Raw genomic sequence first — 25292 nt, 5'->3', positions numbered from 1 at the left:
GACTCAATCTAGCTATTTTGCTTTTTTTTGACGTGCTGAAAACCAAAATCGGTTCAGCCATTCGCCGGAGAAACGTTGGAAAAGATTTTTTATTTCAAAAATAGTTTTTCACGATTCTACGGCGATTGGCTGAACCGATTTTGGTTTTCAGCACGTCAAAAAATAGCAAATTAATTGAAGAATGCACGGTAGCTAGATTGAGTCTGAAATCGCAGCGGAAGTGCCTTAAAATCGAAAGTCTACGGTGGCGCCATCTGTTAATTGGCGGCTTCGAACACTTAGGGTTTATGCAACTGGTGAATATCTTTAAATATTTAAGCACTGTTTTCGGTCTTCGAGCATGGAGCGATCCCTCTAAATAGATATAAGGGGATATTAAATATATAGATTTTAAGGCTTTTAATATTGGAGAATTAACTATTAAATATTTTTTATTCGAAGAAAGGGTGAAATGAGATTGATAACTTTGCTTTATAATGAACTTGATTTAAAATTTTATACCAGTTTTCGTCAAATTAAATAACTCAAACCTATCAATTGCAGGATCCCTAAAAACGTGCCTCGCTTGTTGATAAATCGGCAAAAATTTGGGGTGGCGAGTCGTGAAGTACGAGCACTGTTGGGCTATAGCACGACTTTGAGCTTCTCTCCAACGAGCCGAAACGTGGCTTGGGAAGGAGACTGTGATGAGGGCTGTTCAAAGTTGGCTTCTGCCCTTGGATGGGCTGTAAGTAAAATAATTTTATACGGAAGCATTTAAAGGTTAATTATCGGTTACAAATATTTAGGACGAGTTTAATGCGTTGCTGGCCAGAGAAGGCGTGTCAATAAAAAAAGTTGAAGAGAAAAAGCCGGTGGAACTGGAGACTCAGGAAACACACAGCCGACCTAAGAGATCGAAAATGATTAATAGGAAATACAAAAAACTGAAATCCTCTTGAAAATTGGTTAGGTTTACTTAACAAAGAGATTCACGCGGGTGTTGTTTCCAGAAATAATCGGTTTTTGCAAACAGAGATTGTTAAAAACAAAATTCTATTGGTTTCCATGGTAGGAAAATTTAATTGCAAAATGCATTACTGTTTTATTTTTGAGAAACGAAAAGCTGGAATAACAAATATTGGGATTTTCTAATTTTTTTCAGTTTCTTTTAACACCAAAAAGGTTGTGTTTTCATTGCAAAAGCGTGAAAAATGGTTTATGAAACCGTGTGTTTTTCAAACTTTTGGCCAATCAGAATTTTGCGTCAGTGATATGATAATCTTCTGTTTGTAAAAGTGAAATTCCAGAAATTTTATACTAAATATATATTTTTAGCCATTTAACTTTTTGATTTGCAGTTTTTAGTTTTGATTTAAAAATTAGAAAGCGCCTAAAAATGTTATTGTGACCCGTGGAAACACCACTGCGGGAAATCTAAACTGCTCAAAACCTGATTAGTGCAAATTTTCAATAAAAATTGTTTGTTGAAGTAATTTAATTCTTTTGGTCCTTAATTTCATCCATAATTAACGCAGATTACGAGGAATTTCGAATTTAAATGACGGCTGCGAGCCGGGCAAACCACGCACGTGTGCGCGAAATCAGCTCAAACGACGAGAGCACCGCGAGCAGAGTGAGCGATATTGGCGCGTGCGCCCTTGGGACAAGTGGGCCGGTACGAGACAGAAACATCTGAAAGTCAAAAATCCAGCGAGCGAGCGAGCATCTCTTTCGAGCTGCAGCCGAATTTATTGACATTTGGCAGCCGCCCTTGTTCTCCGGGCCCAGGGTGTGGGCACCGCGGGGCACAGGCAGCCACCATCCTTCCTTCGCCGGTTTACGATGCAGCTGCTCATCTAAATAAGGTGCGATTAATTTTGCAAAGGGTGAAATTAGCCGGAGTTTCCCCCAAAACCGTGAATTTAATTTTTATTTTAAATCTGTGGCTCCTCCGAGGGGCGGAGGATGCCTTATTAATTTAAACAGAGTGACAAAATAATTAATAATTCCTCCCTGCATGTGACTGTTTCATTCCGCCAATTAAATTGTCGCGCCGCGGGTCGCGGATAGGCAATCTGCTCTGCACGAGCACCAAGCAGGTTGCATTCCTTTAAAGAAATCAGTTGTTATTTTTTTTTAGGACGCTTTGCCCGGTGTGAAACCTCAAACAATTATTGCTTCCACGATGGAGTCTTCGTCCGAATGTGATACGAACAAAGCGGGCATGAAGAACCTCGGCATGATGGTGAAGAGCATGCTGCAGGAGCTGCAGAACATGCAGCAATTCCACGGCGCCGGCTACATCTCGGAGAAGCTCTACTGCCTGCTTCAGCTCTATTTGCAGAACAACAAGTCCTGGAATCCGGCCGTCGACATGCTCCAGTGTCTCAGCGACCTCAAAGATGCTTCCTTAGTGCCCAGCGCAGCCTATTTACAGTAATTCATGTTATTACGCAGTTTTCGAAATTAATTTTTTACAAATATTCTCAAAGGAAATAAATTTTTAGAAGAACACACAGCAGGTTTCAGATTAAAATACTTCTTGTAAATTTCTAAAGAAAAATTGTGTGCGTGACATACATTTTTGACATTTTTATTTATTTTTTTACGCATTTTCTTCAAGATTTTTGGTACCATTCTTATTTTTGTTGTTTATTTTAATTCGAGTTGGTTTTTTTGGGCGGAAACGATATCCATTTTAAGATGGTTTTTGGATTTTCAGCTCCATTTGGATGACTGTTAACTGTTTCACTCACTTTTCCTGGTGATTTTTCTGCAAATATCTCATTTAGGGCGTGTTTTTAAATTTCTAAAGAGGGCTTGCTAGATCAAATTTAAGATTTTTCTCAACTTTTACTATTTTCAAAGGAAAGTTGAGTGTAAACATTTAATTGAACCTAAATATTTAGGCATTTTTTGCTTCAGTTTCGATTTTGACGGTTTTCAGGCAGTTTCAGTTGATTTTTTGTGGCTCAGAAGTTCTAGAAATAAGAAATTAAAGCTCATTTGGTGCTTAAATTGAAATCAGGCGCTAAGAAACAATATTTGATCGTCATTCGTATTCATGAGGGTTTAAAAAATATGCTACACTCACCTATTTTTAATAGTTCTCTAATAAATAATAAATTTTCCACCGTAATAAATTATCTGCTTGAGAGTTTCCATGGAAGAAAATCATTTTTTTCTTAATTAATTTATTCGTAGTTTCCCATCTTTGTAAGTATTAATCCTGTTCTGTGAATGTCCAGAATGCTGACGAGCCGGATCACCCTGGACAACCAAGCTCGCCTCATATTGCGTGACACGTTCAAAATCATCCTGCCCTTCGAGCACTACGCCAACGCAGTTATGTTAAAACACATGAACGGACCTCAGGGAATGCACCTCGGCATCGATGCAACGATCAGAGCAGTAAATTATTATTATTTATTTTCTATTAAAGAAAGAAAATAACCGAATCTCAATTTGGCAGGTGATGGAGTCGTACACAGTAGGAAGAGAGCATTTCGGCATGGACAAGGAGTTCATCGTGGACGTCGTGCAGAACTGCCCGAACCCAGGGTGCCGCTTTTACAAGATGGACAACATCAACCGCAAGCAGATGGAGCAAATGAAGGCGAACCAGCCGCCGATGGAGCAGTACGCGCAGAAGATGCAGATGGAGATGAGCAAGCAGCACTTCCAGCAGCCGCAGAAACAGTTCCTCGTGACTAAAGCGAAAGGTATAATAATAATAAGGTTTATTTCAACACGAGGTGAAATGCGACGTTGACTTTCAGCTGGAAACCTCGACTTTGGACCTGAAATGCAGTACAACCAACCGACACCCCCGGCAGACACGAACCAGCAAAACAACAACTGCCAGCAACAACAGCAATCGATCAACAACCAAATGGCCGAGCAGACGGACCGGCTCACAGACTTACTCAGGGCGAATTTGGACAGCATAGAAGGGCTGACCGAAGCAAAGGTAAATAATACAATTTGCCAATGAGAAAATTAACATTTGGAAAGGAATCAATTATGCAAGATGGGTTGCCAAATTAATTTAAAAACATCACAGGAAATGAACAAGGATTGGTTGCAAAAAAAAACCGATTTTTGTAATGCAGTGCAGTGGTAAAATGCTGTTTTTTTCAATTTTTACCAGTTTCTTGCTGTTTTCACCTTATTTTTAAATAATTTCCTAATTATTAGCAATTAACATCGACTTAAAAAAAATTAGAGAGAAATTTTTGGAGAAATTGAGGCAGAAAAATTGCAATTTAAAAGAAAATATCTGCACAGCGGAGGAAATTTTTAGCACTCCGACCGAAATTTTAGATTTTCACAAAAGAAAAATGGAATAAATTCATTTCTTGCAATTCTTGCGCAAGAAATTGGTAAAAATTGAGTGGTAAAAACCAGTGGTGATAAAACCGGGTGGTTAGCAAATGCAACCCTGGTAGAAATAAACAAAATTGACAGATATCATTTCCTATAAAATTTTTAAACCATCTTAGATAATTTCTTTAAAAAGCATTTTCTCCTACCAGAGCAGCCAGGCACTATTTTATAACCATTTGATTTATTTATTAAATTAATTTTGAACAGGACTTTTTGTCTCTGCACAACGGACTGTGGCCCCTTTTGGACGGCAACGAAAAAAGGCCTCCAGTCCCAATCGAAGGTTTTTCGCTAAATTCCAAAATAAAAATATAAATAAAAATTTACATTTAACCCCACTCAGCAGGCCAGGAGAAAATCGTGCGATCGTTTGGCGAGCTGATGAAAAACATGGCGCGAATGAAAACCTGCGTCAGGCCGTCCATGTGCAAGCCGTACGGAAAGCAGTCCGAGTCTCTACAAAAAAGTAGCCATTCCTCTTAAAGAGTTTAAAAATTCTAATTAATTTCTAATAATTAATACAGCTTTGGTGGACACAATCCAGCTCATCCAGAGTCTGCGATCGTTTCTGCCACCACCCCACATCACAGTCACCAGTTGGAAGGAGGAGGAGCACAAACACAGGTGAATTTAAGTTTTTTTTGTACCTATGAATGATAGAAAAGTCTTAAAGGTCCCTGAAGTGAATGATTGACGCCATTTTAATTAGAAAAATTAGTGTGTGCTTGAATTAATAGGGTTCTAAATCACAGGCCCGGCGCGAAAAGTGCTTTGCGCACCCTGGGCAAGCAGAATTCAACGAGTAGCAACCCCGACACTAGTCTGCCCCCGATGGCCGCCCCACCCCTGATGGCGGACAATTTGCAGCACCTGGTGCGTCCGAAAGGCAAGTACGAGTAGAGAGAGAGAGAGCTGTGATACTGCTACCCATCAATCTATGGTTCTGCTCACGACGGCGGGGAGAAAAAGGAAAAGCAACGAAACGCAGGCTTGAAATGAAAGAATTTATCAGTTAATACATTAACGCATTACTAGCAGTTACGGTTTTTGATAATTTTTGCTGTGAATTCAATGTGAGATGGTATTAATAATGCATAATAATGGCTTCAAATTAGCATTTATCGTCGAGAATCTAATTCTTGTCACTTTTCTTGTCAAGCGGTTGGGGAAACTCGTTTTAGAAAGTGTTTCGGATCCTCACAACACGTTTCCTTTGGTTCAAATTTAGGTGATAAAATTGCTCAATTTACATAAACCGAGTTTTCTCCAACCCGCAATTTTCTCGTGATTCAAATTCAGTGTGATCAATTTCTAGTGTCAATGTTTTTTGTATTTTCTGTCCTGATCAGTGTTCCAAAAGAAGCAGTAGCACACTAAATCGTTGATAAAAATTTAGTTTTAGTAGAAACGAATGAGCCAACGAGGGAAAGATTGACTGCGATACGGAACAAAAACCAAGCAAAGGACTGTTTTTGAGATATAAGAGAAAGGGCACTGGCATGACATGTTCGGAGGAAAAAATTTTACTACCCTAAAATTAGCTGGCATTCTATTCAGTGTGTTTGGCTACGGAGACGCATTTTGTAATCTTGTTGAACTGCTGCAGGCAGCCGATATTTTGAAATAGGCAAATGTTTTATTTGTCGCAAAGATTTATTAGTGTAAAAAACTGTATAAATGGCGCTTGCTGTCCGACCGACCGCAGAGAGCGAAAATCGAAAGAAATATACTACAAAAGACGGAGGTAACAAATTAAGCGCCATTATAGAGAGGGTCAAAAAGTTGGCTTGCTGTAACAATTTTTCGTTTTAACACACGTTCTGCTATTCTACAAAAAATGGAAATTCAAGCTTGGAAGAATCTTTAAAGACTGTTTTAATCTTCATCGTTATGTTTATCATGATTCAAGTGGAATAAAATCTTTTACCAATTCGAATGCAACGTTTTTCCCTTCAAAAAGACCCAACAACAATTTCACAAGAAGAGTGCACCTTTCAATCCGAATTAAATTATTATTTTTTCTTCTTACCAACTTACAGAGTTTGAAATTAGATGAATTTGTTAATTTTTTCGCAAAGCTTGATTTTCGGAGACTTTCTACGGCTGCAAAAGCTACTAGGTCAAGTTTGTTCATCACAATACTCAATTGGTGGTGATTTATGGATGGAGCACCCTGTGAATATATACGAGAGGGTGAAAAATAGGTGTTCCACCAGGTTAGAGTCAATTGTGGCCCTTAGATGAATATTTATTTCGTTTCATTTAACCCCTACGCGACCGGCCAGGTTTGAGGAAGCAGGTTGGACAAACGCAGAATTTTACAGGATGCATTTTGAATTTTGGAAGAGAGCTTTAGGACCGATAGAAACGGAGTTATAAAATTATACAGTGGAAGTTAATGCAATTTTGGCCATTTAAGAATTTTTTTCAAGGCCTGTGCTGCGCCCGGCAGAGTCTGATTTGGTTTCAATCGATGCCTGATGAAGAGTTCTATCAGATCGTGTTTGGTTTCGAATTTTAATTAAAAATTTTGTGTGGAATAAGTATTTTTTTAAGTTATCTTCATGTTTTCACAGACTTTTACTAGGCTCCAGACCGTGACACGATAAAACTATGCCACCTAATGAATTCCTTGCGGAAAGGAAATAATTTTTAAAATATATTGGATTTTGAAATGCGTATCGATAATTTTTTATTTGCATATATTTAAAAAATATATATTTAACGAATTACAAAAGAGGTGCGAGCATTGCTTTCTAATTCAGCAGCTATGAGTGCTAGAACAAATTTCTTTCATATTCAGAAAGCTGACGAAATAGGCAATTTTTAGCGAGCTTTAAAAAATTATCTTTCTCAAATTTATGAGAAAAGCCATTTTAAAAATTTAATTCTATTTAAAATTTGAGATAGCCAAATTAAAGCAGATGAGACTCTACTTCAAACCATTAAATTTCTGTTGCAAAAATTGGGGGGGAAACAAACTTTTCCAAAAGTATAGAAATTGCACAATTTTATAACTTAGATTTTAAATTTAGTTGAAACTTTTAACCAACAAAATGGTGAATTTAATTAACCATAAAAAACAGGATCACTTCCTTTGGTAAATTGTCATCTTTTACAAATCCCTGTAGAATGGTAGGCAGCACAGATTTCGGATTGATAGGAGCATTCCCCTTATTTCACGCTCCAATATCAACAGCATATATTATTATTATTATATTTTAAGGCAGAAGTTGACAAGATATGGTGAATAGAGAAAAATTGGTCTGCGCGAGTAACGAATATCACCTTATTTTTTTCTATCTAGACTTCAAAGTAGAAGCAGCGTTTTGGTCAGACTGGCTTGAGGACAAAAACGACGTCGTCGAGCCAGTAGTAGGACTGTCCAAGGTCGCCTTCGCACAGGTAAGGAAGACGCGTCCACCGCTCAATCTCAAAGCCGGCAGACTGCAACACCAGCACTGTCGAGTTGATCTGGTCCTCGATTCTCTCGCCATTGATGTTGAGAGACTCCTCTGGGCTGTGGTCGGGCGAGTCTGAAAAATTGCCAGAGTAAGAAACTGGACCACACTTAAAACAGTGAAATGAAATGAGTTGCATTAGCACATACAAGCAAAGCATTTTTGATGCAATGATACAGGGTTGCATTTGCTCACCACTGGTTTTTAATACTCAATTTTTACCAATTTCTTGCGCAAGAATTGCAAGAAAGGAATTTATTCCATTTTTCTTTTGTGAAAATCTAAAATTTCGGTCGGAGTGCTCAAAATTTCCTCCAATGTGCAGATATTTTCATTTAAATTGCCATTTTGCTGCCTCAATTTCTCCAAAAATGTATCTCTGACAATTTTACAAGTCGAGGTTATAGGCTAATAATTAGAAAATTATTAAAAAATAAGGTGAAACTGGTAAAAATTGAAAAAAACCGTTTTTTTACCTCTGCACTGCATTTTTTTTAAAATGCGGATTTTTTGCAACCCTGACAATGAATGAATGAGAGGATTAAAACTAAATTTGATATATTTAAATGAATGGAATGAAAAAAATTGTTTCAAGTTTAGCAGTTAATGACATGATTTGTTAATTTCTGCAATTTAAGAGTTCCAAACAATTTAATTAAATTTATTTGCAGTTCTTGCTGTTTCTGAAAAAGAGTTGTTTGAATTTTCACAGTCTTCTCCTGAGCAAAATGGAACAAGGGCTAGGAAACCTGTAACTCAGATCAGAAAATCTTAATACTTTTTAAACAATTGATGAGTATTTCGGTCTAAAATAAAAATTATACACTTTTACCGAACTTAAAGATGACTCATTGATTAATGTCTTCTTAATTCGAGAATTAATGGAACAAAAAATCAATTCTATACAAAAATATCTCTCTTCACTCTTAAGAACCAGCTAAACTCGTTCACATGGCATAATAAATAAATAAATAAAATATTACTAACGAAGCTGTTTGGTTATGAAAACATAAAATCTCGAGATGCCCTTTGTAAAGCAAGGTTTTGCGATAAGCTGTCATTTATTTATTCACTGAGGGTCCCCTGTGCCCCTTTTTGCAGTGCTGTCTAATTTATTTTTTACCCTCTCACTCTTGAAATACCACAAAATACCGATAATAAATATTTCCCGAATATTGTTGGTCTGTCAAATTGGAACTAGAACGACATACTGGCTTCAACATATGGCTGGAATGGAAGGACTAGGGCCACTATCAGTCTGCCTGTGTCAGGCACTAGGCTCTTTCGGATTTCAGTCAGTAAGGACCAGGGCTTGCTGCAGCGGTCGAGCAGGTTCAAACAGCTTACCACGTCGAAAGGACCACTTTCGCTCCAGTTTTCTACGTCAAGCACCCTGAAAGATGAAGGTAACATGCAATTTTAGAGATTAGTCAACATGATTAAAACATTGGATTTATTCAAAGCAAATGTTAGTAACAAGCTCGCATTTTGTTAAAATTGATGCATTGTTTTGCGGTATTTCCTTGCACAAGAATTGTAAGACGTTATTTTTTCTTATTTATGCATTCAGCCGAGCGCTTTAGTTTTGTTCTTTAATTATGTGGCATTTGGAGAAAGTAAAAAATAAACCATTAATTTAATCATATCGTCAAGGGGATTCCAAGTACCAAAAATCATCACGATTGGAAATTAATGTAATTTAAAACTAAAACATTCGTCCTGTTTGTAACTCTAAAAAATTAAATGCTAGTTTAAAATTTTTGTATTAGTGGCCGATGTAAGCAACACGTTTGAAGCAAACAATAAATTAATGCAAATGAGAGGCGGAACAACCCAGGGTTACCTTTCAAGTCTCTAAAGAATGATACTAGCCGTTCTTTGCGCTTCATATCTAAAGCACAAACAATGAAAACGAGACATCGTGATTAATTAATGTTCCCACCTCGGAAATTCGCCAGACAAATAAATGACATTGGATATTATTTAGCAGAAACGTCCCACACCCAATATACGAAAGGCCACTTTAACAAACAATTTTACGAGCAGAAAGTGTCCATCACGCCATCATACAAATAATCGCGTCTGCCCATTTGTCAATGCGTGCATTAAAAGCCGTCACTTGTTCCAAAGGGCAATAAAACGAAATTGCACAAAGTTGGGCGAAGAAGGCCCATCAAGACGAACAGGTGTGTGTGAGAGAGCGCGAGTCTAACTAACAATATGTGTATATATATATATATATAATGTATCAAGTTTTGCCAGTGTGATTACTTGTAGCCTCTTTGTGCGAGAGAGTGGCGCATCGTGGGCGACATCTCGGTGGCGAACACCTGGCCGAAGGTTGGGGCCATCACGTCGGTGATCATTCCGTCGCCTGCGCCCAGGTCGAGCAGCGTGCCGCCGGGAACGCGCGGCAGCAGACGCCGAAAGTGGCTCGTCGAGAAGATGAACATCGAGCCGCGAGACAGCAACCTGAAATAGAAAAATAAATGTCAGAAATCAACTTGCAAATTTTACAGTGGAATGTTGGTGATTTTTTTATTTAAAATGATTAAATTTCATGCAAAGTTAACCCTAACCGACCTATTTTTTGCATGTCCTTCAGACCAAGTGCCCCAAAATCAAATTTATCCGAATTTCACCGGTTACGCCCTCTTTTTTGAGCAAAGGAAATTAATTGAGCACTTCTGGGGGAGAAAAATTATGAAAATTTAATAGGGAGAAGATAGAAAATAGTAATTTTGAGTCTTTTAAGAGTTTTTTATTTTTTCAAAAATTGCAGATTTTCGAAAGGGGTCTGTGTTTGGCCTGATTAAAATTCACCAGTTCTTAGGAAAACTGCCTAAATTCAGAAAGCTGATTAAATTTCCAGCTTTTTCTATTGAGCAAATATTTCTCAAATTTACTATTTTCGCAAAAAACTCGTCTGAAAATTTCAGCTGGCCGCTAGAAGACCTTTAAATTTTTTTGAGAAAAATTAAAATACCCAAAATTAAGTTAATTTATTCAGGAATCATCTCAGAAAATTCATTTTTTATTTTATTGATTTCTACGATTTTCAGAGGCAAACTCAGACCCTTATGACGGTGCGCAGCTTTAAAGGGAAATTTTCCTTTTAGAGCGAAATAAATCTCTACTTTCATTTGGGCGGACTAGGAAAGCATTTAAAAAAATTAGCTTAACTTTATTTCAAGGGTAAATAATATTTTAAACCAATTTACTGTTCCGAATAAAAAGAAATTTAACGAGAAAATAGTGTTTGGTTGTCCTTGTTGCATTAATTTTTATTAATTTAGAACAGGTCCATAAACATCAATAAGAAGTATTATAACAAGATTTACGGTCAATAAGTCTGTGTTAACCTTCTCGGTTGCTCGGTGGTTCCGCTTTTTATCATATAAATACACGGCGAAGAGTCAAAAGTGATACACACAAAAATAACAAGTAACAAGGAGCGTGACTCATAATTTCATGAGCGTCGAGCCGCTGAGCAAACAGGAGATTGCTCTCGCTCACTCTCACATCTTTTCCAACAGAAATCCATGCTTCATCTGAAAATGCTGCGGGTGATTGTTTAATTTTCACATCAATTTTTATCTGCGCTTATTAGCGGCACTCCTTAATTTTACTTCGGGATAGCAGGGAATGACTGCTTTTTATTATCACCGTCTCGGGCTAAACAACAAGGGGAGTCATTATACGTGCGGCATTTTCCACCCAGAGCGGCACAGCTTTCGCGCTTTGCCCACAAAGAAACGTCTCTGTTTGTCGCGGCAGAGATAAGACCAATAATTGCAGGGGTTTGACAAACATGCTTGCGTCGCGCTTTGGAACTCTGAGAAAGGGGCGCGAAAATGATAAAAAAAACGGCAAAAGGATAACGGTGAAATTTGTTGGATCAGTAAGCAAAATGCTTAAAGGAAAAATCAGGTTAAGAAATTGATGCATATTAATTTGCGGATTCGGAAAGTCATTGGCGTTCAGCACCGCCAACAGATGACACCACAATTTATTTAAAATTATCAGGAACTTTAACTGTGATTTCATATTTAATCCTTTTGCTGTGCATTCTTGGGAGAGTTAAAAAACCCGAATTTTTTATAATGCAGTGCGGTAGAAAATGCGTTTTTTTACCATTTTCTTGAGGGAACCTTATTTTTCAATAATTTTTTAATTATTAGCCTTTAACCTCGACTTGGAAAATTGTCAGAGATAAATTTTTGTAGAAATTGAGGCAGCAAAATGGCAATTTAAAAGAAAATATCTGCACAGTGGAGGAAATTTTGAGCACACCGACCGCAAATTTTAGATTTTCACAAGAGAAAAATGGAATAAATTCATTTCTTGCAATTTTAGCGCAAGAAATTGGTAAAAAATTGAGTGGTAAAAACCATTGGTGAAAAAACCGGGTGGTAAGTAAATGCAACCCTGATTCTTGGCGGCAAAATATTTTATTTTGAGGTGCAGGAAACCAAAATCGGTTTCGCAAATTGCAGAAAAAACGACAACTAAGAATTTTTGTGCTGAAAATTGAGAATAAAATCAGCTTTGTCCAACCAAATTATTTTTAAGGAAATTCAAATTAATCTTCGAACCACTTTTGCTAGTCCAGAATTTGTAACAACTCTCGGATCCAATCTCTCGGTCCGACAATAAATCACCGAGCGATCAATGCCGGTGATTAGAGTGAATAAAACAGCCGTTAGCACCAACGTGCGCGAAAACCTCCCAAATCACGACCTGAGAAAATGAACTTTGCGCGCACAATGCAACAACTGTAGATGATTTTCCAATCGCGGCGCTTTGTCCGCCTGCGAATTCTCGAGAGATGCATTACTCTTAAAATTTTGCTCTGCTTGGTTAGAAATTTTTTTTCGAGTGGGAGCCACCATTTTTTTGTCGTTGTTTTGCAAATTCCGCGGTTTCTGAATAGCCACCAGTGATTGGCGTTGCGAATCGTGTGGGAGAAGTGAAAATCACGCAGCACCAAATCGTGCGAGTCTCGATTTATCACAATTTGATGGGAATTATTCACACAAAAATAATTCTTGTTATAAATAAAAATGAAAGAAATTTAAATATAGATCCGCTCATACTGGAAAATAAAAATATTGAGTCTGAAAATCTGGAGTGACCGCAGACACGTTTGCATTTTGACTCAATCAGCACGACGCGAGATTTCTCCCGTGAAACTCATTTACCGTAATCAATCCGATCAGGCGTCTGTAATTAAAGAGGAAAGCTCTCGTTCTATAATTAAGAAAATCACGGTGCAGACAGCGTTTTCGTCCTCACTTGGGATTATTTATTTCTTTAATTGATTGGACGAGAATCGAGTGAGAGAGATAAGATTTTTGTAAGAGTCATTGCGGCTTGTTATTTATATTGTGCAACAATGCATTCGGACGCCGTGATGCGTGATTATTCTAAATTATTAATGATTCTCTATGCTCGTCATGACACAACAGCTTGTTAATCAAATTCGGCCAGTGGAATGAAATTTACATAAAAACACCCGTGATTAATGATGGCCCGAGCAGAAAGATGCGGTACGTAAACTTGCCATGCATTTGCAATTCTTTCTCTAACAGAATTAACTCCGGTAACAATTCCATTTGCCAACAACTGCGACTCCCAGGGTTTCCCATAACGAAACGAAGTTAATTCTTTGCACTCAATAAATTCATTTCATTTGTCTCAAAATTATTACAACCAATGTTTATTTATTTGCAGGGCTAAACACATAAGACACATTTTTTCGTTCGGAGCACGTTTGACCTAAAAATGTATGTCACCCTCCAATAATTCTTAATTTACAAAAAAAATTCTTCTGTACAAAGACCTCGCATATTTCTTTATTTAGAAAAACTGTTATGCAACATGTAGGTTCAACAGCAATACAAGGCCACCCGCACACTAATCTCTTAAACAGAAAAAAAATTCGTTTCACTTGTCCGTCTTTTTAACCTAAATAAGAAAAATTTTCACCCTCTTGCTCGCTTGCTGTCAGGGGAGCGAATGAGGGTGCGAGCGGGTCGTGTGATCGCGAGAGGGAGGCTCTTGCGTTTTTTCCCGACTGGTTTTTACCACTCAATTTTTACCAATTTCTTGTGCCAGAATTGCAAGAATTGAATTTATTCCATTTTTATTCAGTGAAAATCTAAAATTTCGGTCCGAGTGCTAAAAATTCCCTCCGCTGTGGAGATATTTTCTTTGAAATTGCCATTTTGCTGCCTCAATTTCTCCAAAAATGTATCTCTGACAATTTTTCAAGTCTAATAATTAGTAAATTATTGAAAAATAAGGTGAAAACATTGCCTGCAAGAAACTGGTAAATTTTTTAAAAAACGCATTTTACCACTGCACTGCATTTTTAAAAAAAAAATGCGAGTTTTTTGCAACCCTGATTATTTAATATTTTGTGTCAAGTGTAAATGGATATTTCAATTTGTTTTTGTGTCAATTAGTTAAATAAAAATAGACTCTCTGTTCTAATTTTGAAATTAATAGAAGGGAAACGACAATCTAAATTATTTATTTAGACCGATTTGAGTATACTGACCCGTTTATGGAAGTCCTGGTGAGGAACCACTGGAGGACAGCACTGACCATCGTGTGCCACATCTGTAAGATGATGTTCTCTGACTTTTTCGTGCTGTCCTCGAGGAACTGCTCCGTTTCTTTGTCCAGCTCAAGTTGCACAAACATCTGGCGAAGTTTTTCATCCTGGATGGCGTCTAGGTTGCACATATACCACTGCAACAAATATGTTTAGTTCAGATTAAAATTAAATTGGATCTTTCCATTGAGAGCTGACTCATAGTTGGAAAAGGGCAATTGATTTGATTGCCTTTAGGAAGGTGATTAATAAAAATTATTTAATAATTCCCAAATTAAAAAATGCCTTCTTTAAAAGGGGGTTTTGATAGAGCAGAGCAAAAATTCGATTTTCTCAGCTTCCAGAGGTGCAAACGAGACAAAATCCACGCCATTTCAAAACCAATTATGTTGGAAATTTCGGCAATATGTGTGAAAGTTTGTTTTCACCTTTTTTTTCTAAAATTTGCTAATTATTAGCAAATAACCTCGACTTAAAAAGCTGTCAGTTGGAGAAATTGAGGCAGCAAAATTGCAATTTAAAAGAAAATATCTGCACAGTGAAGGAAATTTTGAGCACTCCGACCGAAATTTTAGAATTTCACAGAAGAAAAATGGAATAAATTCATTTCTTGCAATTCTTGCGCAAGAAATTGGTAAAAATTGAGTGGTAAAAACCAGTGATGAAAAAACGGGGTGGTAAGCAAATGCAACCCTGATTTTCTTACAGTTTAATGGTAAAGAACCAAAGATAAACTTTAAATTTTCTTAATGCAAACAAAAGATGCTTTGGAGGATTCGCTGCACGAGCAGCAATGGCTGAAAGTGTACGGAAAAAAATCTTCTGCATGTGGTGGCGACTGGCGGGTGAATGTCTGCGCGGTAACAACTTTTATTATGATCGATTCCAGAGCTGCTAAATGCGCTTGAGAGAGAATCAACACACACGCTCATTCACTCATATTCGTGTGTGTGTACACACACAAATGCTGCCTTTCCCATTAATTAAACGCAATGAAGCAGCGTTTTGTTGTGTCGTGTTGTTATTACACGCAGAGATGATAATCGAGAATTATAGAAGAAAAAAACCAAACCAAATGTGCTGTGCATCATCAGAATTCGACTTTGCGGCAAAAACCTCGAAACAGGAATCGATTGTGCTTTTCCGTCTTAATCCATTCTTGAGTAAAAAGTCGATTCATCCTCGATTATATTTTTTTTTGCATTTTCCACCGTCGACATCGGTAAGGAGAACAAACGCACAATATTCGTTGGCGTTCGCCGCGGGGCGTGCTCTCCCTCTTTTGTCGGGTTTTCGAGCAAAGTCGGTGGAAAATTATAATTTAATAATCGCGCCTTACGCATTATTTAATATTAAAGCAGCATCGGCGCGGCTGCGATGAGATATAAAATTATAATTGGGGCCAATTATCGATAATTCCGCGTCTCTCTCTCTCGTTGAGGCATAATTAGCGGCCGGGCCCGAATATTTAATAATGTATTACATATTAATGAGTAATTACAGCATCACAATGTGGACACAGACTGTCTTTCTCTCTCGCGCTCTCTCGCCAGCACTTGAAGGTCGATCTAATTAAACCTGCCGGCCGGTTACTCACAACGGCTTCGCGGCGGACGGATCGATCATGAGTGTGTTTGATTTCGGTCTTGAGATTCCAATCTCGCGGACCAACAATTATTGCCCACTTACTCTCCATTTGAATTTACAATCGGGTGCGGCGGGCGGCGGCAAAATAAGCTATGAATCAATAAGCAGCGGCAATTTTGTAAACACATAATGTGATTTGGGTTTTATGGGAAAGCAGCTATGGCTTTAAGCGTTTTAAATTATTCATTGCCGCAGCGGACGCGTGCATTCTTGTTAGTCAACAAGTGCTATTAGACATTGAAGAGGATCGAAAATGGTTTTGTTTTAGTTAAATGTCAGTCAAGGCTTTAACCTGGATTTTTCTAAATTGATTTCTTATTTCACCAAAAAGGATTCTGGTGCTGCAAGTTAATTATTATAAAATGAAAGGGTAGAATTGGTAGGAAAAAAATCTGCACATAAAAATAAATTGTTTTACAGCTATTTTACTTTCTTATTACCAGCGGGGGCCAGATTCGTGCGACGCGCAGATATGGCGTCCGGTGGAACATGGCGCGAAAAAACGGTCACATGAAAATGAACCAAGTTTTGGTCAATATTGTGGCATAATTTGCATTGTGTCTTTTGGATCGTAAAAACAAACTCTTGAAACTCGTACGGCAATCCAAAGAGAGCTTTTTGTTCCCACTTTCAGACGCCATCTTGGATCTGCGCAGTGCGAACCAATTTTATCGCACATCTGGCACCCGCTGAATTTCCCTTACCGATTGTTAATCATAGGACAAACAAAGTCTTAAAAAGGGATGCGTGCCATTTGCCCGAAAAATTTTGTATTTACTTTCAACCAGATAATGGGTTAAAAACATATTAAGTTTCCTTCCCTCGAAGGCGAATTATGAGTGGGAAACGAGTTTTGCGCTACATTTTCGCCTTGCGGAGGACAGCGGACGTTCTTATTGGCCAAAAAAGGCATAATATACCGCCGCCGGCCAATCAGAGTAGCCGCCATCCTCCGCCAAACGAAATAGATCGCTTTTCAACAGCACAAAACTCTTAGACAACGGGGAATTTGCCTTGGAGGGTCAGAAACTATTGAAACTCATATCATATGGTTGAAATTAAACATATGTTTTGGTCAAATGGTGCACTTTCCTGTAATTTGAAGATAAGGGAATATTTTACAGTGTGTATAATAACGTCAAAAACTTAAACACAAAAGTGCAGGGGGATAAATAAAACAGAATACAATTTTAAAAGACATCAAGTGTTGGCCAGATAAGAAACAATCATATATTAAAAATAATTTAGGCCACGTAAGTATGGCCAATTGTCAATCGTGTGGAAATGTTGCGTCTAATGCTCGAGTATGATCGGTTCCCACAGTCGGACCTCCGCACATTCGAAGGCTTCGCGCAGAGAAATGAAACGCTCTGCAGAGGCAGCGTGTCTGTTTTTACTCTCGGTTTAATTATGTCGGAAGGCAGAACAATAGCCGCGCGGTGACTGAGCGCATTTTAAATATACCCGGTATTGGGGCGAAAAAATAACACACACACACACACTCTCTGTATCATTATTGTTATAAGAAATAGTAATTAGCTCACGTTTAGGCCAGAAAAAATAAACACACACCTTGCTCAGCGCCGGCAGCAGTCATTTACACAACAGACGAGCGAGGCGAGAGCGAGCAGCCACCTTTTGTGCTCAAAAATAACACGCCGCGCCGCCGTGAATTTCCAACTCCTTGAATGCACTTTTTTGCTCTTTTCGCCCATTGTTGTTGTTTGCCACTTTGTTCTTTGAAGCGCTGTCAATGAAAGGCGCCTCGGCTTCTCGGAAAGTAACCAGGATTTGTGCGCTTCTAACAAGTTTGCAACATTTAATTGACGAATTTGCGGCACCTATTGTCATGCAAAATGCTCAAATATTATTTTAACCTCTGAAAATTGGGAAAGTTTTTTTTTAATTTGCTCAGAGTGCCGTTTAAATGTCCAATTTTGCATGTTAATCAAGCAGCGAGCACTCTCTCTATTCTTATGTCCAGATTTATTTCACCAATTGTATAAGAGGCTCAGTGTTTGAAGCCTCCAACAGATGGCGCATCTGTATCCTTTCAAAATAAATTTAATTCTAAGGCATTTCCGCAGTGATTTCAGACTCTATCCTGCCACTGTTCAATCTTCACTTAATTTTCTTTCTTTTGACGTGCAGAAAACCAAAATCGGTCCAGCCAATCGCCATAGAATCGGGAAAAACTAATTTTTTAAATTTAAAATCTTTTCTAACGCTTCTACGGGGAATGGCTGGACTGATTTTGGTTTTCAGGACGTCAAAAGAAAGCAAATTAAGTGAAGAATGCAGAGTAGCATGATTGAGTCTGAAATCACTGCGGAAATGCCTTAAAATTAAATTTATTTCGAAAGAATACGGTGGCGCCATCTGTTGGCGGCTTCGAATCCTAAGAGTTTATTTAACTGGTGCATTGGGAACTTAACCTAAAAAATTTCAAACTGTTGGAAAGATTCATCAAGCGAATATACATGGGCAAGCCGTTTAATTTTTCCCAAAAATTACCCAAATTACACCAAATCAAATTTTTACTCGATCCTGATTTACTTTTTTGCCCCCAGTTGTAAAAATAAATTAAATTAACCAACATGATTGGTCCAATGCAAATCTATTCTACTCGATTGCCGTTCTGTGGTGTATAAAGACCCGCTTTAATTTTCCCTAATCAGAATTGCAATTCGTAATCGAAACCCATTTTTCCGCCTTCGTCGCGTCGATTCCGTGAAATGGTGACCGCACGCACGCACTCGCGCATCGATTCCCATTCAGAAATTCCGGCTGAATCCGCCAATTAATCGAGCTTAATGGACTAATCGGAAACGCTATTATTCTTCCCTTTTTAGAAGCAAATAAATGCGGGGGGAGCCGTTCCGTTCCGGAGAAAAACTTTAACGGCCGAAAAGGTCGTCCCGTCGGTCGCGGTCCTAATTTTTGAGCGGGCGCACTCAGCGTAGTGATTAAACACATTATTTGCTCTTGCCGAGATGATAATTACCACTCGGGACGAGCTAATTATCGTTTGAGTGGCGCCTTGTAATGATAGACCCACGCCAGCACAATAAATCGGTCAGATGCAGACGCCGCCGACGCCGATTTCGCGGCTTTTCTCGACATTTGAGCTCAGCACGATCACGATTGCGATAAATCTGTTAGAAATCTGATTGTGGGAATTGTGAGTTGATAATCATAAAGTGGGTGAAGCAGCCGAATGATTACATACACACGTCTTTTGCATCTCAATTTTAGTCAGAAATCGCATGTTCTTTGAATATTAGTTTTGTTCAGATTTAAAACTAAAAAGCTGAGCAAGACGCCTGCTTTTCTTTTGCAGGGAAAAATGTCTGTCCAGAAATGAAGAATAAATCGAACTGATTTTAGGATTATTTATATATTGTTGGCAAATTATTACTGAAGGATTTTGCCGTTTGTGTTTCAGCGAAGGAAAAATCATTCTTATTTCTGTAGCAATATAATTTTCCTTATTTCCTAAAGGGCACAGATTTTTATTTTAAAGTTTCCACGAAAGTTAAACGTGGACTAGACATTTTCCAGTCATTTTTTTTCACCACTGGTTTTAACCACTCAATTTTTACCAGTTTCTTGCGCAAGAATTTCAAGAAATGAATTTATTCCATTTTTCTTTTGTGAAAATCTAAAATTTGCGGTCGGAGTGCTCAAAATTTCCTCCACTGTGCAGATATTTTCTTTTAAATTGCCATTTTGCTGCCTCAATTTTTCCAAAAATTTATCTCTGACAATTTTTCAAGTCGAGGTTACTAGTAAATTATTGAAAAATAAATTAAAAACTGCAAGAAACTGGTAAAAATTAAAAACCCGTATTTTACCATTGCACTTTATTTTTTTAAAAATAAAATGCGGGTTTTTTGCAACCCTGTCGGAGGTTTCAGGGGAGGAAACTCACATTTTGAGGACTTTAGAGTCACTTTTAATGAACTTTTGCAAGTTTTGCCGACCATTTAGAGGAAAAACAACCTTTATGCATCTAAAAATGGGTTCTTTTAGTTAAAAATTATGCAATCTTCCATTCAACCTCGGAAAAACGAGTCCTTGAATGAAGCTGTCAGCCGTTCAAGCATGTTGCCCTTCCAAATAATGGGAACTCCGGCAATAAACTCTTGTTTCCGCGTTACTTAGCCATTCGCTATCAGATTTATGAAAAGCATTAGGAATAAATCAGAGCGGCGGGCGGATAAAATATTCCGGCTGTTTGCGGATAGCGAAATTCGGACTGTAAAATAAAACACGCGGGCCGCGCGGCCGTTAATTTTAATCAGAAAGCCGTAAACGGGCGAATACGACCGCAGGGAAAAGAAAGTCAATAAAATAATCTGGCCGGCGCGTAATATAATTTGGGCCGTGTTGACAATAAATGCATTATCACGTCCGATTCGTCCTTGTTTGTCCGGATAAATAATAATTCGTGTCTCATCCAGCATCCAGCATCCAGACTGCACTTCCTGGCGTCACCATAAAAGTGCGCGCATACATTCTTTATTGATTTAGGGAGGTGCTATGCTCGGCTGCTTTTCTTTATTTTTTATTCTCGCCCGCGCGCTGATAGCAGCGAGCGAGAGGAAGCCGAGGCTGGCTGGCTGGCTGGCTGCAGCAGCTCTTTCTTGTATTCACACACGCTCTCATCTCCAGGGATCGCACTTTTTAAGTTTTTAAAAGCAAACTCAGCTCCAATTCAGACGGTGTCGCGCCGCCACTCGCTGCTCGGGTGATGATGATTGAAGGAGACGCTTTTATCACCCTCTACCAGCATCCGTCCCTCAATCAACCTGCAGCAAGCACCCTCAAAAATTCACGGCAATATGTGCTGACGACACTTTCTACTTATGTATGTGCATACGTAAACGGGGAAAGGGAGGCAGCGAGGAATTAGTTTACGGGCCAGAGACTTGCTTGGGTTGAAGAGTTTCATCGACAATCAATTCGCTTTTAGTTCCCACTAGATGACACCCTCTTCGTTTATTAAATTTTAAAACCGAAAACAAACTTTTTTGAACGAATTTCACAAGAAACAGGTACGTGTACTGTTGCTGCATAATCAAACATTATTTAACAGAGTTGCAAAAAAACCACATTTAAAAAAAATGCAGTGCAGTGGTAAAAAAACGTTTTCTTTTCAATTTTTACCAGTTTCTTGCAGTTTTCGCCTTATTTTTTAATTATTAGCTTATAACCTCGACTTGAAAAATTGCCAGAGAAAATTTTTTGGAGAAATTGAGGCAGCAAAATGGCAATTTAAAAGAAAATATCTGCACAGTGGCGGAAATTTTGAGCACTCCGACCGAAATTTTAGATTTTCTCAGAAGAAAATGGAATAAATTCATTTCTTGCAATTCTTGCGCAAGAAATTGGTAAAAATTGAGTGGTAAAAACCGTTAAAAACCAGTGGTGAAAAAACCGGGAGGTAAGCAAATGCCCCAGGCTGATTTTTCAGCTGAAACTTTGCGAACTATTATGAAAAAAAAATTGAAATCGATTTTAAATGGCAAACCTTGCCCATTGCAAGATGAAAATAAACGAAAACATTAAAATCTTTCAAAGGGGTGGTTTGAAGGGGATGAATTACGGTTGAAAAATGATAATGGTGAACCTACTTTGCATGAAATAAATTTCAGGCTGAGAAATGGAAGATTGAATTACTCAAAAAGGGCTTTAAAAAGAGACAGGTACAAAAAATGCTTAATTAATTAGTTGTTTAAAGCCTCTAACAGATGGCGCCACCGTATACTTTCGCAATAAATTTAATTTTAATAAACTTCCGCTGCGATTTCAAACTCAATCCTTTCTATGTGCATTCTTTACTTAATTTTCTTTCTTTTGACGTGCTGAAAACCAAAATCGGTTCAGCCAATCGGCGTAGAGTTGTGAAAAGCTATTTTTTTAAATTTAAAATCTTTTCCAACGTTTCTACGGCGAATGGCTGGACTGATTTTGGTTTTAAGCACGTCAAAAGAAAATAAATTAAGCGAAGAATGTACAGTGGCAGAATTGAGTCTGAAATCGCAGCGGAAATTCCTTAAAATTAAATTTATTACCAAAGTATAAGGTGGCGCCATCTGTTGGCGGCTTCAAACACTAACTGTAAGGGTTTTTACAACTGGTGAGTTAAAAAATTAATTTAAAATGAGAGAGACTTCTTAAAAACAACCAAATTGAACCAGAACTTTGTTCTATAATAATATTAGTTTCTCTCCCTTTTATTTCATTTTTAAGATATTTAAATAATATACTTGTCTGTTAAGATCTTGCCAAAAATTCTCATTTCATCTCTATAGAGATTTTATTTTCCCCTATTTAACATCTAAAAAATGCCACCAGTCTTTATTGTTGGTCCGCAAATTCCTTTTCAGGAAAAATGGAATTTCAGCTTAATTTAACAGAATTAATTAACATCATTAGACAATAAATTGAATCTCGAGAGCTGGAGAACATTAAGCAAAAATACGAGGTGAGTGTGCGGAGAGGTGGTTTGCAGAAAATATTTGCGTGATGACGGACGACGTGCCTGGGAACGACTTTGCTCAATGCGGCGTCGAGTACGACGCACAGGTATATGGAGTGCGACGCGGCGGCTGCGGCGGCGGCGAGACCCACCTAACTTTAATTAGGCTGCTCGTTAGCTGATCGCTAATTAGAAAACTACCCGCGGACTTTTACTTGTCTCTCATTTCGTCGAGAGGCGCGCGCAATCAATTTCCATAAATCCTGCCCGCCGCTCATTTGGTGCGCGCGCGGACAAATAAATTAGAAAAACGCTTTATTACGTATTCGCACCTGAGGCGAGCCGACAATAAAATAAATAAATAACGCGGCTATCCGGACGGCCTTTTCTTGTAATATACGTTCTACGTGTGATAATTATAATTTATGCACGCGAGAGAGCCTTAATATTAATTACGCCCCTTTATTTACGAGCATCCTCACCTCCTCGTGGGTGTGACTATTGTTTTAATTGGGCGCTCACTCGTCCCGGCCGAAAATAATGAAAGGAGAAGAAGTGCACGACCTGACTGAGAGCCGCCGAGACCGCTCCGGGGTCGGACTCGGGTTTCTTGCATTCTCTTCATTTTTAACTAAACTCAATGGCTGCACCTCAATTCTCTCCTTTAAGAATTTATCTGATTCAACTGTGAATATCTCTGGTAGAGCTTTACAACAAAATCTTGCATCGGAAATTAGGGAAGAGCTTAAATTTTCCCAGGATGAAAAATATGCAGTGCAGAGGTAAAATGCGGTTTTTGTCCAATTTTACCAGAGTCTTGCAGGTAATGTTTCACCTTATTTTTTATTAAAATTTTCTAATTATTAGCTCTTAACCTCGACTTTAAAAATTGTCAGAGAGATTGAGGAGAAATTGAGGCAGCAAATGGCAATTTAAAGAAAATATCTGCACAGTGGAGGAAATTTTGAGCACTCCGACCGCAAATTTTAGATTTTTCACAGAAGAAAAATGGAATAAATTCATTTCTTGCAATCCTTGCGAAAGAATTTGGTAAAAATTGAGGGGTAAAAACCAGTGGGGAAAAAAACGGGTGGTAAGCAAATGCAACCCTGGGAAAAAAATTTGACAAACCGTTCAATTTTTAGAGAAAATTGGCAAAACCTTGGTACTAATTTGATCATAGCACAATGGTTACCTGCCAATTGATGTCAACAATTAAAATTAATTTCAATTTGGCCCTGTACCAATCTAATTTGGGTAAAAGTTAAATAATAAATGTCAATCTTACGTATGGAAACCGGTTGCTTGTTTTTAAAGTGAGAAAATATGCTGTTTTAAATTGCACGAGTTTTTTCAACTTTTTTTTATTTTATTTCATCGATTCGTCACAAATATACCTGAATTATTCAATTTTCTCACTAATTTTTTCTTATAAATCAAAGGGAATTATTGTGACCGGTGGAATCTATTTATTATTAATTTCCTGTCCAATATTTAAATTTTTATATGACTTAATTTAAGGCTTTTAGGTGTGCCCAAGTTGCAAACGAATGATTTTTAATCATTTTTGTTTGCAATTCAGTTTTGGTTTAGAAAGTGTCCTTTTAAAACTAGCGAAAAATCCATTTTCAACGTGCAGCAGCTAAACAAAATAATTCAGACTTGGCCAATTTATCACTGTCCCTCAGTTTTAATTCAAACGGATTTTCCCTTGAATAAAAACTAAAAAATCCAGACACTCGTTTTACAATTAGAATAAAACCCCCATTTTTATTTTAAGCCTTTAACCACTTTCATATAAAATTTCCTAATATTCAACACCAGCGGGTGTTATGTTATTTAGTTTGGAGTTTTAAAAAGGCAGAGGATTATTGCAGTATCGCAACATCTGGTTTAAAAAAAGTTTGGTTATAAATTAATGTATTTTTGAAGCAATATTTTGCGTCCCCTACACTCCGACCTATCCCAAATTTCAAATAAACGAGCCTTTCAAGTGTGTGCAGGTGTGTGTATGTCACACATTGATCAACGCACCCAAAGATTGGGTCGTAATACTCGCACACATTCAATGATGTAATTGGGATTGGGATCGTCTAAATATGGTCCAGGGAGTGTCGATCTGTAGATCTGTCATCCGGCTTACCTTTTTCTTATCAAACTCCTCGACGGCCTTGTCATTGGCCATCCGCTCGTAGAGGGTCCTGGCGAGGGCCCCTCTCGGCCTCAGGTACGAAAACGACGATCCCTCCTCCATTCTCTTGCTTTTGCTCCTCAAGTCGAGCAGCGCTGAGACGAGCAGCAGAATCAACGCCGTGCCGGCCGACGCGCAAAATTCAGCGCGCATTCCTGATAACAAGTTCGCACTCGCATTTCGGCGTCTCTTCGGCTCGGTTCAAAGGAAGTTGGGCGTCGAAACCCCCGCAAAAGGCGAAAAAACAACGATCCTGCGTCGCCGTGACCTACGTGTGGCCGGTTTGTTTTGGTCGGAGCTGCGGAGTAAAAGGGGGCGTGTCCATCAATGATTCCTGATGATATTTTGTAATTATTTCGCTTCAAATGAGATAACAGCGAAATAAAGTTGTTAGTTTTGGTTAGAAATGATTTTAAGAGATAATAAAATGATAAAAAGTGCGCCGACGGTGAGCGAGATAAAGAATTCTTCAATTATGTTGAATGATGGTATTTGAAAAATGGCGCGAAGACCACGCGCGGT

At 38.2% G+C, this 25292-nt stretch overlaps 3 protein-coding genes and 1 long non-coding RNA gene across 5 annotated transcripts in view; 1 reads left to right on the top strand and 3 right to left on the bottom strand.

Annotated features, from left to right (window-relative positions):
• Positions 1-25292, bottom strand: part of zfh2 (Zn finger homeodomain 2) — a 230132-nt gene that overhangs the window by 105485 nt on the left and 99355 nt on the right. The gene's annotated exons all lie outside the window — the stretch shown is intronic.
• Positions 196-2282, bottom strand: LOC135939380 (uncharacterized). The gene is made up of 3 exons (XR_010574737.1): positions 2145-2282; positions 779-2090; positions 196-725 (listed from the first exon to the last, which is right to left on the bottom strand). It is a non-coding gene; the product is annotated as an uncharacterized LOC135939380 (long non-coding RNA).
• Positions 2168-6304, top strand: LOC135939378 (uncharacterized). Of its 2 annotated transcripts, none has more exons than XM_065483714.1 (8): positions 2168-2418; positions 3231-3393; positions 3455-3704; positions 3762-3952; positions 4576-4651; positions 4715-4834; positions 4893-4992; positions 5121-6304. In XM_065483714.1, exons 1-8 carry the CDS (start codon positions 2168-2170, stop codon positions 5266-5268), a joined length of 1299 nt encoding a protein of 432 aa, XP_065339786.1. In that variant the 3' UTR covers positions 5269-6304. The 2 variants fall into 2 exon arrangements, with proteins under 2 accessions (XP_065339786.1, XP_065339785.1); XM_065483713.1 differs by having other exon boundaries at positions 4712-4834.
• On the bottom strand, positions 6003-25083 carry LOC135939379 (protein-L-histidine N-pros-methyltransferase). The gene is made up of 5 exons (XM_065483716.1): positions 24723-25083; positions 14392-14585; positions 10101-10301; positions 9041-9222; positions 6003-7904 (listed from the first exon to the last, which is right to left on the bottom strand). Exons 1-5 carry the CDS (start codon positions 24921-24923, stop codon positions 7702-7704), a joined length of 981 nt encoding a protein of 326 aa, XP_065339788.1. The 5' UTR covers positions 24924-25083; the 3' UTR covers positions 6003-7701.

Source organism: Cloeon dipterum, chromosome 3 (assembly GCF_949628265.1).
Source record: "Cloeon dipterum chromosome 3, ieCloDipt1.1, whole genome shotgun sequence".
Classification (NCBI taxonomy): Eukaryota; Metazoa; Arthropoda; class Insecta; order Ephemeroptera; family Baetidae; genus Cloeon; species Cloeon dipterum.
Note: the sequence above shows the minus strand (reverse complement) of the source record. Positions and strands in the feature narration are given on the sequence as shown.